The sequence below is a fragment of the Elephas maximus genome, chromosome 12, assembly GCF_024166365.1.
Source record: "Elephas maximus indicus isolate mEleMax1 chromosome 12, mEleMax1 primary haplotype, whole genome shotgun sequence".
Classification (NCBI taxonomy): Eukaryota; Metazoa; Chordata; class Mammalia; order Proboscidea; family Elephantidae; genus Elephas; species Elephas maximus.
The window spans coordinates 44,772,765-44,791,281 of NC_064830.1; the positions used below are offsets into that span (position 1 = coordinate 44,772,765).

Consider the following 18,517-nt stretch of genomic DNA (forward strand, 5'->3'; position numbering starts at 1 on the left):
GATAGGATTGCTTGGTGCCATCAGCAAACTTAAGCCCTGGAATGAGCAGCTCTTAATAAAAAGTATTCTATATGACATTGCATTTAAAATTTTTAATGGAGTGAGGAAAAGACTTTTTTTTTTAAATTTATTTAATAAACATCATTCTAGAGTTGAGGGCGGGACAGGAACAAGGTCATACTTCTAAGCAGATTCCTCCAGTGCCTGGAGAGGATTAAATTCCAAATTCCAGTGGTCTCCTCTGCCAGAAGAGATATTTACCGCCACATCAGAACCCCCAGAAGTGAATCCGAAAGGAGCTGAAAGAAAGAATTCTGTGAGCCACCTGGAGCCTGCAGTTCTAAGGGGCCTTCTAGCTTCTGGGTAACAGTAGTCCCAGAGGCACCCTCCTTGACCTCTTGTATCCCACTCTCTGGGCAACAGCCAGTTTGCAGTTCTCCCACGTCAACCCAAAGCCTTTTTCAAGCTTCTTTTAGCACCACCAGAATGACAAAGAGTCTCACAACCTGTGGTGCAGGAACCAATGGAAAGAAATGGAGTGACTAAAAGAGAAACTTGAGGACAGGATTCCAGCCAGCTCCACTTATTTGATGAGCTGCTACGTAAGAAGAGGAATCAGCCTTTGCCGTTGTGGTTCCAAGTATGGTAGCCATTTTGTAGAGAGTCGACCCAAGCCACAGCCCCCTAGCAGCCATGTTGGAAGGATGAGACCCTATCCCCCATACAGAGGGTTAGAAGAGGGGTGGGACACTGGGCCAGTCCGATTCTCTCCGCAAGGAGCTTGGTGTCAGAGCTGAGAGACTATGTAAGAGTCACTGATAGCCCTTTCAAACCCAGGAGATACAGACTTGACACTGTGGGTAAGCCATGTTTGGCCTTGGGTCTGACAAAGCAGAGATTGCTGGTTTGCAGCATGAAGCAAGTATAGTGGAAATGAGAGAAGAGGCAGAGAGGCTGGGCACCAAGAAAGAGAAAAAGTTATCCTGGGTTCCTAACCTGGTACTCTCTGAGGTCTAGCTGTCTTTGTTCTTTTTTGCTTGCTTGTTAAACCATCTTGAGTGAGTACTCTTCCTTGCTATCAAAATAGCTCAAACTATGAGACCAAGGGACAGAACAAGACCCAGGAGTAGAAGACACATGTGACCAGATGCCAGTTCAACAAGAGGAAGGGCACTCTAGCAGCTCTGCTCAGTAACAGAATAGACTACCTCCAGAGGTAAAGTGTTTTCTGCAGCTGGAACGATTAAAAAATGACTGTTAAACACGGCCAGCGAAATATGGAGATATCTCAATAATCTCAGCGGTGTTTGGACTAGATAGGACCATCACGGCCCTTCCCATTCTAAGAATTAGAATTGCTTCTCTAGGTGAGTTTCTTTTCTACCGGAATCAAGAGTTGGAAACGCCTTAGTTCTTCCCTGGGCTACACCACCAGAATCTTCATACCAAAAAGCCGAATCAAACCCCTTGCCATCAAGTTGATGCAACCCTATAGGACAGATACGAACTGCCCCCATAGGGTTTCCAAGGCTATAATCTTTACAGAAGCAGATTGCCACATCTTTCTTCCAAGGAGGGGATGGGGGTTCCAACCCCCCCCCCTTTCCACTGGCAGCCAAATCCTTAACCAACTGCACCACCAGGGCTTCTCCAGAGTCTTCATGGCCCTGTGCAAATCCCTAGTTCATAGTGACCTCACTAGATTGTGGGTGGAGGGGAGCAGGAATAACAGTGAAGACAATTCCCCGGGTCTGCCCTGGATCCAAGAAGGCTTGGCCAAAGCAGACAGGCATGCCAGCTGTAGAGCTGCTTAAACCTGAGGTTGGACCGCCCATGTTGTTTGCAAAGCCTGGAATCTAGTCCTCTCCTTTGCCTTTATTACTCCACCCCCAGTCTCTTCCTAGGTTACCTAATTTCTAAGAAGGCCCAGTTTTACTGATTTCTGAAAGAATCTGCAAAGTGCTCTGGAAACATGGGGCCTCCTTGGGAAAGCTGAGGTGCACCCATGGCCGAGGGAAGATGGGAGTGTCTTTCCTGCCTGCCCCCCTCCCCATTTTACAGCCCCTTCTCCTCCAGAACTCCTTACTTCATGAAATCTGGAGACTTGGCCATCGCGTGTTCAAACTCTGAGAAAGACAGCATGTTGTCATTGTCTAGATCAGACTCACTCAGGACCTGCCCAGTGGAGGTGGGGAAGGAGGCAGAGAGGAGTCCAGTGTCAGGGCAGTGAAATGGGTGACATAGAGTTATGGGGAGAATTATCATATATTGAATGGCTACCACGTGCCAGGATCTCTGCCAGATGCTAACACTCATTTCATCCCTTGGAGTCCTTCTGACCATCTGTGAAGCAGGTATTCTTACCCCCATTCCACACACCAGAAACTGCATTTGAGAAAGAGGTTATTTGCACTAAGGCTTGGAACCTGATGGGCTGGATCCATTCATGGGAAGATCCCTCTCAGTGCCTCCAGCACAAACTTGGTAGTGAGAGCAGGGGTACTGGGGTATATACCTGTTATGGATTAAATTGTGTTCCCCAAAATGATATGCTGAAGTCCTAACCCCTACATCTGTGAATGTGACCCTAGGAAATAGAGTCTTTGAAGATATTGGTTAGGTTAACATGAAGTCATACTGGAGTAGGATGGGTCCTAATCATATATAACTCATGTCCTCATGGACGAGAAGATACACCCAGACAGAGAGACAGAGCAAGGATGCCATGTGACACTACAGCTGCAAGCCCAGGAATGCCTGGAGCTACCAGAAGCTGGGAGAGAGGCATGAGGCAGATTGTCCCTCAAAGCCTCAGAAGAAATCAACACGGCCGATACTGTGATTTGGACTTCTCATCTCCAGAACTGTGAGACAATAAATTTTAGTTCTTGTAAGACATCTGGTCTGTGGTAATTTGTTACGGTAACTCTAGTACACTCATACATTCCCATCCCTACTCCTTGCCACCCGGTCACAGGCTCTGCACTGCGAGAGGTCCAGTCAGGTTTCCAACCAGACCAAAACACTTGAAGGTTTTCATAGTCTACAACAAAAGGAACCATGCTGTGTCTTGAGTTTGTGAGGCTGTATTTAGGTTTTGTCACACTGTGGACTGTCACTCTGGGACATCTGGGTGTTGTGTTGTGCAGGGATTGTGGTGGGGGTAGTGAGTGGGGAGTGGCATTGTGATGTGTTCATCTGAAGCTAATCTTCCTTTTGGCCCCTCTGCCTGGAATGACTGTAGCGTTGGGGGTTGGGGTAGGCCCTTGGAATCGGTGGGTTGGGGTACACTTCATGGGATTCCTGGGAGGGAATCATCATCTTGGAGCAAGGACAGGGAATTGAGGGGCAGTTGTCTTCAGCTGTGCACCTGTCTCTTGCCCTGCCTACCACCCACAGGGGCCCCAAGGTATGTGTGCACCAAAGACCAATATACCAGCTGCTTCAGGCTTGACCATGAGTCTGACCCGTCTTCTCCCAAGATGGGCAGCCTGACGTCCAGTGGGTTTGGGTGATGGCCTGCCACCCCAGCCCTCGCCCCATAGCCCACAGGTACACACGTGGTTTGTGAGGTCGACCAGCAAGTCCTCGGACACATCATCACTGTTCAGCAGTCGGAGGACGATGCTCTGCAGATCCTCCTCATCGATGAAGCCGTTCTCATTAAAATCTGCACAGAGGAGCAGAGCCTGAGCTGAAGGACTTGGGGGCTGAACAGGAAGTGGGCTTCCTCTGCCTGAAGAGTAGAGGGGCCCCACGGCACTAGCCAGGTCTCTGAGGGCTCCCATCAGGTTGTGGGAGGCCCCAAAAAGCCCACCTGGCCCAGCTGGGGCTAGAACCTGTTACTCAGCGAGACCTGGACAGGCCTAAGGGGCAGGGTGCTGCAGGCAATTTTGGTGCTAACAGCACAGTAAAAATGACAATAATACACATGGACTGAGTGCTCACTGTGTGCCCAGACATTTTCTGAGTGCTTTACCTATAATAAGGCATTGAATCCTCACAATCAACCTTTTATTATTCTCATTTTATCAGAAAGGAAACGGAGGTACAGAAGTGTTATATAATTCGCCCAAGTTCACACTGCCAGTAAGTGGGAGGGCTGGGATTCAAACTCAGGTAGTCTGGTCTCTGAGCCTACACGCTCAATCACCCACTGTGATCTTCATCTCAAATTAGAAGCCAGTATGTCTTCCGGTGGCTCAGGATCTAGGCAGCACGGAGGAGTGGAGAAGGCCAGCATTTGGAGCCACAAGACCTGGGCACCACCCCTGCTCCTGCCCTGTTCAGTAGCATGTGCCCCCACCTCCTCTGTGAAGTGGGGACAATGGTCTTGCCCAGGAGCTTGCTCTCCAGGCAACAGGGCTACAGGGCAGCCCATGCTGCAGGGTGGTTAAACTGTGGACTCTGGATCCGTCCTCACAGGGGCAGAGGACAATAGGCAAGGGCCCCTCCAGCCGGTACAGCTCCATCCTCCTTGTGCCCCTGAAGACCCGGAAAGTGGGTAGGAGCACACCTCACCCCAAGCAAGATGTGACTGTCAGAGAAAGGCTGATAGGGAGAGAGGAAAGGGAGGCCCCAGTCCACAGCGGGTTTCACACATCTTCATTCCCCCAAACAGCCCACCATGCTGCAGTGGCCTTGGTGTGCTCACAGAGCACAGGCAGCAGGAGCCAGCGTGGCACGAGGGCGGCGGCGCGGGGAGCCACACACTGCCTTTTCTCGTGTGTGTGTGTGTGTGTATGTGTGTGTGTGTGTAGGCTGGAAAGATGCTGCTTGCTGACTCTTGGTGTGTCATAGTGGCTTTCTTCTTTAACCTACAACCACAGTCCTGGTGTCCCTGGTTTCCAGGACAACACTCAGTTCCCAGGGTCTGTTTTAGTCCTATTCCTTCAGAGACATCTTGGAAATGTGTCAGTCATCCTCTCAGTACCCACCACAGGGCTTCGGGACAGTCCTCAGGCAGCCCCTGCCCAGGGTATCATCCTCCTCTGCTCCTCCAACTCCAAGCACTGTGAAGTGCTCTGACTCTACTCCAGGGTCCGAGGCCCTCCTTGACTCCTTCAGGGATTGTTTCCTCCTTGAGCTCCAGCAGCTTCTCATACGGGACCTGTTCACCTGCAGTGGACCATGCATGCCTCTCACCATCAGTGACCTTGGGCTGCCTTATCTCCTCAGTCGCAGGACAAGCTTCCCAATGATGCCCCACTCATTCTACTCAGGAGACGTGGACGGTGCCTTCTGGGTGCCAGGCCTCGAGCCAGGCATTAGGTTCACAGATGTACCAGGCTGGCTCCTGCTTCCAAGGAATTCCCAGGCTGGAGGTGGATGGGAGACAGTCGAGGACCCAATCAGCTTGGCTACAGAAAGACAGGAACAGGTATCCCAGTGAGGCACCAAGGGCTCTGATGGTTTCTGTGTGGTGAGTTCATGTCTGGTCGGGGCAGGGGTGTGAATGAGGACGACTTGGAAGAGGAGGCAGTAGGAAAGGACCTAAAGGACTTGGATCTACAGAGATGGCAATTGGAGGAGGTGCCAGTGTCCCTAGGAACAGTAGCAGAGAAGGAACAGTGCAGGGGTGCTGAGCACAGTGATGACGGGAGCAGAGGCTTGGGACAAGTTCTGGGAGGGAAAAGTTAGAGGTAAATCTGGCAAGGTGACCTGAGCTGCAAGGGGTTTTGAATGCCAGGTGAGGCAATGGTACTGACATCCTTGGCAATCCTCCCCCAGAACACCCAACACAGTCCCCTGAACCACTGGGCAGCAATAGAGCTAATGCAGGAAGCTAGAGCAGGTTATAACAGTTACCATCACGACAAACACAGATGTACCAGGCAACGGTCTAAGTGCTTTGTAGATGACTACATTTAATCCTCATAACTCAGATGGAGAAACTGAGGCAAGCAGAGATTAAAAAAAAAAAAACCCATTGCCCTCGAGTCGATTCCAACTCATAGCAACCCTATAGGATAGAGTAGAACTGCCCTGTACAATTTCCAAGGTGTGCCTGGTGGATCTGAACTGCTGACCTTTTGGTTAGCAGTGTAGCTCTTAACCACTATAGCACCAGGGTTTCCGTGCAGAGATAAAACTTCCGTATTTATTCCCTTCATCTCCTCTCAGCTTTTTGCCTTTAAAGTTACCTATATGCTGATGAATGAGCCCTGGTGGCACAGTGGTTAAAGTGCTCAAAGTGCTCGGCTTCTAACTGAAGGGTTGGTGGTTCAAACCCCCCAGCCGCTCCACAGGAGAAAGAAGTGGCAGTTTGCTTCTGTAAAGATTACAGCCTTGTGAACCCTATGGTGCAGTTCTACTCTGTCCTTTAGGGTCACTAAAAAACCCACTGCCGTCGAGTCGATTCCGACTCATAGCGACCCTATAGGACAGAGTAGAACTGCCCCATAGAGTTTCCAAGGAGCACCTGGTGGACTTGAACTGCCGAACTCTTGGTTAGCAGCTGTAGCACTTAACCACTACACCACCAGGGTCACTACAAGTCAGAATCCACTTGACATCAGTGAGTTTGGTTTTTATACGCTGATGGATCTCAAATTTATGTCTCCATCCTGGGCTTCTCCCTGAACTCTAGGCTTATATGTCCACCTGCCTTCCTGCCCTCTCCATTTGGAGGTCTAATAGGCTTCTCAAACTTAACACACCCAAACCCAAGCTCCAGATGCCCGCCCCTCCCCTGCTCCCAAACGTGCTTCACTGAGAGCTGTCCCCAGCTTAGTAAATGGACACCTTCACCCTCCGCTTTGCTCAGGTCAGTAAGCCTGTAAGCACCCTTGACTCTCTCCTTCTCTATACCCCACAGCTGATCCAACAGCAAATCCATCCAACTTCACCTTCAGAAGATTCCAACTGTTTCTCCCCACTACACTGCCTTCACCCTGGTCCCTGTCACCATCACCTGTCCAGGATCGCCGCAACACCTCCTAACTAGTTTTTCTGCTTTCACCCTGCCCCTTAGTCTTTTCTCAGCTCAGCAGCCAGAGTGACCCTGTTAATCGTACATCATCCCTCCCTCGTTGTGCTCTGAAACCTCCCATCTCACCCCGAGTAAAAGTCCAGGTCCGGACAGAGATCCCCAAGGTCTGCTCTGCCTTCGTCCTGCCCCCAACAGGCCAGGTACACTCCTGCCTCAGAACCTTTGCGCCTGTGCACACACTCCCTGGAACACTCTCACCCCAGGCATCCTGGGTCTTTATTGAAATGCCAGAGTCTCATTAAGGTCCTACCCAGCACCTGTCTTTAGCTGCACTTCCTGTGTCTCCTCCACTGCTTTATTTTTCTCCCAGCACTCACTACTCAATGCCTATCACATTACAAGTTTTACTTATTAGTGTGTTCATTTCCCCTCTACTAGAATGTAAATTCCTCGAGGGCAAGGGTGTTTGTCTTTTTGTCCGCTGCTGTACCCCCGCTCCTAGAATGGTGTCCCTGGTGTAGAGTCTCCATGAATATTGATTGAATAAATGAATGCACAAACTGCCCAAGGTCACACACATTAACAAATGACAATGAGAAGATTAAACCCAGGCAGTGTGACTCGATGGTCAGTCTGTGCTCTTAACTAGTCATAACTGCCTTTATTATAACAAAATGCCCACATATTTAGCTGGGCATTAAAAAAAAAAAACACAAAACACCATTGCTGTTGAGTTGATTCTGACTCACGGTGACACCATGCGTTACAGAGTGAGAGTAGAACTGCTCCGTAGGGTTTTCTTGGTTGCAATCTTTACAGAAGCAGATAGCCACGACTTTTTCCACAGCGCCACTGGGTTGGTTTGAACCACCAACCTTTAGGTTAATCAAAACAAACAAACAAACAAACCTGTTGCCGTTGAGTGGATTCTGACTCATAGCAACCTTTTAGGACAGAGTAGAACTGCCCCATAGAGTTTTCAAGTAGTGCCTGGTGGATTTGAACTGCTGACCTTTTGGTTAGCAGCTGTAGCACTTAACAACTATGCCAGCAGGGTCTCAAGTACAATCTGTTTGTGCCGGCCTTTAGCTGGGCATATGACCACCCAAAATGAACACTACGTTTCCCAGCCTTCCTTGCTGCTAGAAGTGGTCATGTGACTAAGTCTGGCCAATGAGATATAAGCAGAAGAGGTGCACGCAACTTCTGGGAAGCGTTTTTTAAGGGAAAGGTGCAGCATTTTCAGACAACGAGGCAACCTTGGGAATGGAAGGGAGAGCAATGAGATAGAAGGGACCTGGGTCCCTGACACTGGGATGCTGCAGAACCACCATGAACAGTTACCTCTGGACTTCTACATGTTGGAGAAATAAGTATGTGGCTTTTAGTGATCTTGGGAGCTATCTCATTTAAGCCACTGTTCTTTGCGGTTTCCTGTCATTTGTCACCAGTTTCCTCATCTCTAAAATGGAAATAATAGCAGTATTTCCACACAGCTGCTGTGAAGATTAAATAAGACAATACATGTAAATTGCCTGGCATGGGGGTTGGAATACAGAAATGCTCAGTATAGGAGATGCTCATTAGATATAGCAGAGGCTCAATTCTATATCACGTGATGATTGTTAAATATTAAAAATGCAAACCTCAAGAAACTTCATAATATCCTGCCTTGAAGAATGAGAGACAGAGCTATATTGGCCTCATTAGAGAACCTGGAACCCAGGGTGGAGACGTAGTTTTCCACCGTGGCAGGATCCTGCAGTGGTAGGACCTGTCTCTGTGGCCCAGGGCAGGATATGGATGAGCAAAATATAACCAACTACCTCGCTCCACAAACAGGCACCTCTCTCCTTACCCCAGGCATGGGAGGCTAAGGCTGTCCCCACACAGCTCTGTCGTCACACACTGCGGGTAATGGCTCAGAGCAGGCAGAGGGGTGAGGGACCAGCAGTGTCCCTGGGAGTCTGCTGGCCTAGCTCCCATCTGCAGAGACTGCAGCAAAGTGACATGGCTTTGGTCCCAAGCTGTCTGGAAACAGAATAATTTGCTGCAGTAAAATGTAGTCCTGGATGGTTCCCCTCCTTCGGGGGTGCAAGGGCAGAGCAGCCTGGGAAAGGGCGGGGAGGGCTGGGTGCTCTGGGCCGCTGGCCAGCCCATGTGACCTTCACTGTCCTCAGGAACTGCAGCCTTGGGCCACTCCGGGCAGGGACCAAAGCTTTGTCTTGCTGATCCTAAGAGTGGGGGAGCTCAGAGAGCTGGTGGAGTCAGGCTCCTCCTTCAAGCACCCCAAGAGACCCTTACCATCATCGTTGTCTTCCCATCATCTCTGCCATTATTACTCCTTGCAATTTACAAAGTACTTTCGCAAAAAATCAGCCCATTTGATTGAGGGGGGTAGGGCATGCTTCCATGATTATTCCCATTTTACAGACAAGGCTGACCAGTGAGAACTGAGGATCCTTCTTCGTCCCTCCCCAGGGACTGGCATCCCTTATTGCTGTGTCAGGTCTTGGGAAGGTGTGGGAAGACAGCTCCTTGGCACCTGCCTGAGGGTAATTTATACCCGAGGGAAGCTATGCTTATGGGAACAGGAAAGCATTGCCGTTATGTTGTCTCTGACAGGTAGAAAATCTCCCCAGAAGTGTTGAGAGAGGAAGGATCAATCAGTTGAGGTGAGGCATGCCTGTCCCTCAATGCACAAACTAGAGCTCAGCAGCTAAGTGTCAGGTAGGTGTAGCCAAGCCTGCTGGATTCTTGTCCATTAACCATTTTCCACTTTTTTCTTACTACAGGTCTTGTTCAGGATGATACCATGTTCAGCTTAAAATACTCAGCTTTCCAGTCTCCCTTGCATCTAGGGGTGGCCATATGACACAGTTATAGCTAATGAGGTGTAAACCAAAGTTGCCAGGTGGAGCTTCCAAGAAACTTTGTTAAAGGGCAGTAGTTAGATTTATCTGTGCCTGAGGATGTATACTTTGTCCTTATCTCTTCTCCCATCCCCCTTTTCTTCCTGTCTGGAATGCAGATGAGATGTCTGTAGGCACAGCAGCCATTTTTTGACCACAAGGAGAACAGGCCCGCACTAAACTTGACAGATTAGGAAGCTTGAAGGAACCTTGACTCTTGGTAATTATCTTGGGCTATTGCACCAGCTCTGGACTGCCTGCTCCAGGCTTATTTATTTTTTTTAACACAGGTGTTGTTACACACAACTGTGTATACAGTAACTGTATGTTAGAATTGATTCCTACGCAATTCTAGCTGACATAAAGTGTTAGCACAGTAGTCTTCAAACTGCTGTGCATTAGAATCACTGAGGAGATTTTTAAAAGCCCAACAACTAGGGCTTATCCAATACCATTACATCACATGGTGGGGCCCAAGCATCAGCATTTTTTTTTAACTCCCAGGTGATTTCAACATGCAGCTGAGTTTGAAAACCAGTGGGTTAGAGCAGTGCTTCTCAAACTTTAAGGTGAAGATGACTCACTGGGGATCTTGTTAAAATGCAGGTTCTGATTCAGTAGGTCTGGGGTGGAGCCTGAGATTCTGCATTTCTAACAAGCTGATGATGCCAGTCCATCAAGGGCTTAGAGAATTGAATTCGGTCTTTGGACTTTGGCTAAGAATCATCACCACGACCATTACTACCACTATCCTCTCCTTTCCTTCTACATATCTTTTCCTCCTTATTATTCCTCCTCCTCTTCATCCTTCATTATACAACACTACCATCTCAATTCATTGAGCAGCTGCCACGTGCCAGGCACTAGGCTCAGGGCATCATGTGTCTTATTTCTAATCCTCTTGAAGGACGGCTCTGTAAGGTAACAAATCTGCTGAGTCCAAAGAGAGTTCAGATTTGTCTGGGTATATCTGATGAAGCCTTGGGGTTTATGGGTCCCTAGGCATCTATTTTCACAGCTGATTTGCATGAAGCCTTTGAGCTTTTTGTCTTTGTGCTTGGGCTTAAGGAGGAAGGAAGCAGTGTGCTCAGGAGGACCTGGAGAGAGAAGGTGTGGGAGGAGAGGAGGACATTGTGGGGTCACTGTGGTGCCTGGTCCTTGATCTGACCTGAGGCAACTGTCTGACCTCTTGGGGGTGAGGACACTATCCCCATTTCTGAGCTGAACACAATTTAGCACCTGTGCCTTGAAGCCTAAAGAGGCCCTGCTGGTTTTCTAGCTCCCTGAGGGTTTGGCTGTTTTTGTTTGTTTAGCTTTGGAAATCATGAAAAGACAGCTGAGCAGACATCTTTGGGGACATCTGCCCAGCCCACACATCACCATCTCTGTGAAGTATACCCACCCCCATGTGGTAGGCCCCTAGAGCCATGTTTATTTATGGGCTTCTGCTTCTTTTGGGCCGTTGCTGATTGGGCAAGGCTGGTCACCTAATTGAGGGGCAGCTAGATCACTGGTTTGGCTGAGCCAACCAGCATCTCCTGAGAGAATGGAAGTGAGAAACAGGAATACTTATGGCTTGCCTATCAGAGCAAAGCCTACAGGGTGTGTGGGGGACTAGGGTAGTCATCTTTCCTCTGTAGGCACAGAGGCATAAAAATCAGGTCTGCAAAAGAGAAGCATGAAGCAGGCGCACAGAGAGAAGAAGAGGCGAGAGATTATGCAGCCATAGAGAAAAAAAAGGAGAAAGTAGCTGCATCCTAGGCCCTCAAGAGGTCTGCTGCAGTTCTACAGTAGGTCCCACACGGCTTATGGAAGACAAACTCTAGAGTGTCCTTCCCATGATCTCCACCTCCTGGTATTCATGCCTTTGTATAATCACCTACCCTTTAGTGTGGACACGACCTGTTACTTGCTTCTAAATCAACAGAATATGGCAAAAATGATGGGACATCACTTCCATGATTACGTTGTGTTCTATAAGACTCCATCATGCTAGTATACTGGCTCAAAAGACTCATCCTAGCTGTCTCAGAAGAAGCAAGAGTCAACAAAGATACAGAAGATCTAAATAACACAATCAACCAACTCGACCTCGTAGACATACAGAACACACACAACTCAACAGCAGCACAATACACATTCTTCTCCAATGCACATAGATCATTTTCCAGAATAGACCATATTTTAGGCCACAAATTAAAATTAGGCTCAATAAATTAAAAAATATTGAAATAATACAAAGCATCTTCTCTGACCATAACGCTATGAAACTAGAAACCAACAACAAAAAGAAGGAAAAAATTAAATACATGGAAACTGAATAACACCTTAATTAAAAACTATTGGGTAATAGATGAAATTTTCAAAATTCTTAGAATCAAACGAGAATGAAAACACAACATTACAAAACCATTGGGTCACAAAAAAGCAGTGTTCAGAGGAGAGTTTACACCAATAAATGCACGCATCAAGAAAGAAGAAAGGGCCAAAATTAATAGTTTAACCCAACAACTTGAACAAATAGAAAAGGAGGAGCAAAAGGAGTCCACAGCCACCAGAAGACAGGAAATAATAAAGGCCAGAACAGGAATAGATGAAATAGAAAACAGAAGAACAATAGAAAGAATCAACAAGACTAGAAGCTGGTTCTTTGAAAGGATTAATAAAGTTGACAAGCCACTGGCCAAATTGACAAAGGAAAAAAATAAGATGCAAATGACCAAAATAAGTGAGATGGGCTACATTACAACAGAACTAACTGAGATAAAAAGGATCTGTGATGGTTAAGATTGTGTGTCAACTTGGCTGGGCCATGATTCTCAGTGTTTTGGCAGTTATATAATGTTGTGATCACTTCCCTGTAGAAATTTCTTATGTGATCACCCCCATGATGGAATCACCTGAGTGGTACCAGTGGGCATGGGGCCTGTGGTGGCTCACCACCCCCTCAGCCTTCATCTCTTCACCTTCTGCCACCTACTTACTTCCGGTTCTCCTTGCTAAGGTTGTTGGCTTGTTTTGGATCCAGCAGCTGTCTCGTCTGACCTCTGGTTCTTGGGACTTAAGCTAGCAGCTTGCCTGTCCATCTTGGGATTTGTCAATCTTCACAGCCTGAGAGCAAGAGTCCTGTCCCCCAACCTACCAATCTTGGGTTTGCCAGGCCCTGCAGCTACATGACTCAGGAGGAACCTTGTGGTCTTGCCTGCCAACCTTGGGATCCCTCCACTTTCACAGCTCGTGAGCAGGAGCATTGCTCTCCAACTTGCTGATCTTGGGTTCACCAGCTTCTGCGGCTCTGTGAATTGGGAAAGGCCTCTATCCTGACCCACAGACTTGGGATGTTCCAACCCCTACAATTTCATGAGCTGTTTCCTTGATATAAATCTCTCTATATACATGTTTTAGGAAACCCTGGTGGTGTAGTAGTTAAGTGCTATGGTTGCTAACTAAGAGGTCAGCAGTTTAAATCTGCCAGGCACTCCTTGGAAACTCTATGGGGCAGTTCTACTCTGTCCTATGGGGTCGCTATGAGTTGGAATCAACTCAATGGCAACAGGTTTATATATGTTTATACACTTAACTGGTTTTGCTTCTTTAGAGAACCCAGCCTAAGACAGAATCATAATAGAATATTATGAAAAATTGTACTCCAACAAGTTTGAAAACCTAGAAGAAATAGACAAATTTCTAGAAACACACTACTTACCTAAACTAACACAAATAGAGGTAGAAAATCTGAATAGACCCATAAAAAAGAAGAAACTGAAGCATGTCTGTGGTGTGATAGATCACTTTTGCATGGCCTTTCTAGCCATGGTCTTGTGACTGGGTGGGACTGTGTGATAGGGTACTTGTGGCCCATCAAAGGGACTAGTCAGTTTTGCCATCCTGCTGGGCTTGAAATAAGCCATCCCAGAGGTAGGAGAGAGAGGATCCCACCACCACCAAGAAAGAACAGCCAAGAGAGGAGAGAGCATCCTTTGGACCTGGGATCCCTGTACTGAGAGCTCTTGGAAGCAGGAGACAGAGAGAGAGAAATGTAACAATGAAGGCAACAGAGACCCAGCAGCAGGAGACAGCATGGTGGGCTTCCTGGCCCACAGAGTGAGAAACCTGAGTGCCTTTGGGCAGAGGCTGAGGGCCAGAGAGGCGTGCCCATAATCACTGTTGGGAAGAGGCTCTCCTGATGGAAAAACTGTATTCTGAACATTCTGGAACCTGAATTGTAACCTGTTACTTCCTTAACAAATCCCACAATCATGAATATTGTCTGTGAGTTCTGTATGACTACTGCAATGAATTATCAAACCCAGCAGAGAAGTAAAGAGTGCCGTGGGAGGAATGGTTGGTGTCAGAATTGGTGAAGATGGCAGAGAGAGGAGGCATGTCTGACCTCCACCTGATAGGAATCAGCCTTGGGTTATTGATCTTGATTCTCCTTCCCCCTTCCAAAGTTAGAGGATGTCAGACTCTGCCCCCACTTCATTTTTACAATGTCCTTAAAAAAAATTCCCAACAACAACATCAAAAAAGCCCTGGCCCAGACAACTTCACTGGAGAATTCTACCAAATATTCAGAGAAGAGTTGACACCAATTCAACTCAAACTATTCCAAAGCATAAAAAAGGAAGGAATCCTGCTGAATTTATTCTATGAAGCCAGCACAACCGTGATACCAAAGCCAGGCAAAGACACAGAAAAAGAAAATTACAGACCAATATCCCTAATGAATATAGACATAGAAATTTCCAACAAAATTCTAGCCAACAGAATTTACCAGCATATCAAAAGAATAATATGTCATATCAACTAGGATTCATACCAGGGATGTAAGGATGATTCAGCATTAGAAAATGGACCAACATAGTTTGCCACATAAATAAAACAAAGGAAAATAATCATGCGATCATTTCAATTGACACAGACAAGGCATTCAATAAAATCCTACACCCTTTCCTAATAAAAAGTCTCAGAAAAATAGGAATAGAAAGGAAATTCCTCAGCATAATTAAGGGCATATATGCAAAACTAACAACCAACATTATTCTCAATGGAGAAAGATGGAAAGCATTCCTCTTGAGAATGTGGACAAGACAAGGATGACCTTTATCACTACTCTTATTCAATATTATACTAGAAATCCTAGCCAGAACAGTAAGGCAAGAAAGGAGATACGAGTTTACCTAAATCGGAAAGGAAGAAGTAAAACTATCCTTATTCATAGATGAAATGATCCTGTACATAGAAAATCCCAGAGACTCCACAAGAAAGTTACTGGAACTAATAGAAGGATACAGCAAAGTGGCAGGGTGCAAGATCAATACACAAAAATCTGTCGAGTTCCTTACACTAACAAGGACTCTGAAAAGGAAATCAAGAAAACAATACCATTTACAAATGCCCCCAAATGGTAAAATACCTAGGAACAAACCTAACCAGGGATATGAAAGACTTATACAAGGAAAACTATAAAATATTACTGCAAGAAACTAAAAGAGATCTACATAAATGGAAAAACATTCCATACTCATGAATTGGAAGACTTAAAATTGTGAAAATGTCAATACTACCAAAAGCAATCCACAGGCACAAGGCAATCTCAATCCAAATCCCAAAAACATTCTTTAATGAAATGGAAAAACTAATATCCAACTTTATATGGAAAGGAAAGAGGATCTGAATAGATAAAGCAATATTCAAGAAGAAGAACAAAGTAGGAGGCCTCACATTACCTGATCTCAAAACTTACTCTACAGCCACAGTAATCAAAGTAGCCTGATACTAGTTCAATGACAGACACATAGACCAATGAGTAGAATTGAGAACCCAGAAGTAAATCCAGCCATCTATGGGCAGCTGATCTTTGACAATGGATCGAAGTCCATTCAGTGGGGAAGAAACAGTCTGTTTTACAAACAGTGCTGGCAAAACTGGATATCCATTTGCAGAAAAATGAAACAGGATCTATACCTCACAGTGTGCACAAAAACTAACTCAACTTGGGTCAAAGACCTAAATGTTAAAGCTAAAACTATAAAGTTCTTGGAAGATAACTGTGATGGTTAAGATTATGTGTCAACTTGGCTGGGCCGTGATTCTCAGTGTTTTAGCAGTTGTATAATGTGATCACTTTCCTGTTGAAATTTACGTGATCACCCCCATGATGGAATCCACTGAGTGGTATTGGTCGGGGTGGGGCCTGTGCGGCTCACTGGCCCCTCAGCTTTCAACTCCGCCTTCGCCACCTACTTCCTTCCTGCTCACCTTGCAAAGTTGTTGGCTTGTTCTGGGTCCAGCAGCTGTCTCCTGTCAGACCTCTGGTTCTTGGGTCTTTAGCTAGCAGCTTACCTGTCCATCTTGGGATCCTCCGACCTTCATGTCCTGCAAACGAGAGTCCTGCTCCCCGACCTGCCTATCCTGGGTTCGCCAGCCCCTGCAGCTAAGTGACTCAGGAGAAACCTTGAGGTCTTGCCTGCCAACCCTGGGGATTCCTCAAACTTCGTAACCTGTGAGTGGGGTCCCTGCTCTCCAACCTGCTCATCTCGGGTTCACCAGCTTCTGCGGCTCCGTGAATTGGGAAAGGACTCTATCCTGATTCAAGGACTTGGGACATTCCAACCCTTATAACTGCATGAGCTGTTTCCTTATATAAACCTCTATATATTTATACTCATTACTGGTTTTTCTTCTCTAGAGAACCCAGCCTAAGACAATAACATAGGGACAAAACTTGGGGACCTAAATTTGGTATAAATAGCCTATCAAATGCAACTAAAAATGCATGAATGACAGAAGATAAATTAGATACCTAAGACCTCCTAAAAATTAAATATTTGTGCTCATCAAAAGAATTTATCAAGAGAGTAAAAAGAGAACCTACACACTGGGAAAAAATCTTTGGCAATGGCATATCTGATAAGGGTTTAATCTCTAAAATATATTTAAAAAAAAAAAAAAACTTCAGCACCTCAACAACAAAAAGACAAACAAATTAAATCACAATATGGGTAACGGTCATGAACAGACACTTGGTCAAAGAGAACATTCAGGCAACCAAAAAAAAAAAAAGATGCTCACGATCATTAGCTATTAAAAAGGGATGCAAATCAAAACTACTGTGAGATACCATCTTACTCCTGCAAAAATTGGCAACTATCAAAAAAACAGAAAGCAACAAATGTTGGCAAGGTTGTGGGGAGATTGTAACTCTTATACAATGTGATAAGATTGTAAAATGGTACAACCACTATGGAAAACGGTATGGTGCTTCCTCAAAAAGCTAGAAATAGAAATACCTTATGATCCAGCAATGCCACTCCAAGGTATATATCCAAGAGACATAAGAGCAGTGACAGAATAGACATGTACATACATATGTTCATTGCAGCATTATACACAATAGCAAAAAGATGGAAACAACCTAAGTGCCCATCAACAGAAGAATGGATAAACAAACGGTGGTACATACATACCGTGGAATACTGCACAATTATAAAGAATAATAAGGAATCTGTGAAACATAACATGGATGAGCATTATGCTGAGTGAAATAAGTCAATCACAAAAGGACAAATATTGTATGGTCCCAGTATTATAAAAAGTCAAGAATATACACACGGAAAGCAACGTTCTTTGGTGGTTACCAGGAAAGGGAGGGAGAAGGAGGGGGAATCACTTTCTTGATAGTAAACGCTTGTTATTTTTGGTGATGGGAAAGGCAATACCAAATATGGGCGAAGTCAGCACAATCCAACCAAGGGAAATAAAGACTCTAAGAAGTACACACACACAAAAAAAAGAGACAATTTCAGTAAATGCTATAACACACAATTTTGCAACAGTAAAAACAACCCAAAAATATGTGTGTAGTTACACATGTAGATATGTATGCATATATGTGTACCGGAAGGCATATGCAAGTAAGTGCACCTGCAGGGATAGGTGTATCTGTAGGCATATGTATATACACATTTGTGTATGCTGCATATAGATCCATATATGTAAAAAAGTACATAGGGGGCACAGTTACAGAAGCTCCCTATACATATCCAAACAACTCATGGGATTGGTTTACCAGGTAAAAAGGCTTAGGACCACAGCCTCAGGAAGCAACTTAGTCAATTGGCATAACATCATTGTTGCTGTTGTTGTTAGGTGCCGTTGAGTCAGTTCTGACTTACATCAGCCCTATGCACAACAGAACGAAACACTGCCCGGTCCTGCGCCATCGTTACAATCGTTGTTATGCTTGAGCTCATTGTTGCAGCCACTGTGTCAATCCACCTCATTGAGGGTCTTCCTCTTTTCCGCTGACCCTCTACTCTGCCAAGCATGATGTCCTTCTCCAGGGACTCATCCCTCCTGACAACATGTCCAAAGTATGTAAGATGCAGTCTTGCCATCCTTGCTTCTAAGGAGCATTCTGATTGTGCTTCTTCTAGGACAGATTTGTTAGTTCTTTTGGCAGTCCATGGTATATTCAATATTCTTCGCCAACACCACAATTCAAAGGTGTCAGTTCTTCTTTGGTCTTCTTTATTCATTGTCCAGCTTTCACACACATATGATGTGATTGAAAATACCATGGCTTGGGTCAGGCGCACCTTAGCCTTCAGGGTGACATCTTTGCTCTTCAACACCTTAAAGAGGTCCTTTGCAGCAGATTTACCCAATG

General features: G+C 45.9%; 1 protein-coding gene across 1 annotated transcript in view; it reads right to left on the bottom strand.

The window, feature by feature from the left end:
• Positions 1-268: 268 nt before the first annotated feature.
• Positions 269-18,517, bottom strand: part of CIB4 (calcium and integrin binding family member 4) — a 76,550-nt gene continuing 58,301 nt past the window's right edge. Inside the window, exons 5-7 of the mRNA XM_049904007.1 lie at positions 3,561-3,670; positions 2,087-2,175; positions 269-299 (exon numbers count right to left, since the gene is read on the bottom strand). Coding sequence (XP_049759964.1) covers positions 269-299; positions 2,087-2,175; positions 3,561-3,670 — 230 coding nt within the window. The remainder of the gene's footprint in view (positions 300-2,086; positions 2,176-3,560; positions 3,671-18,517) is intronic.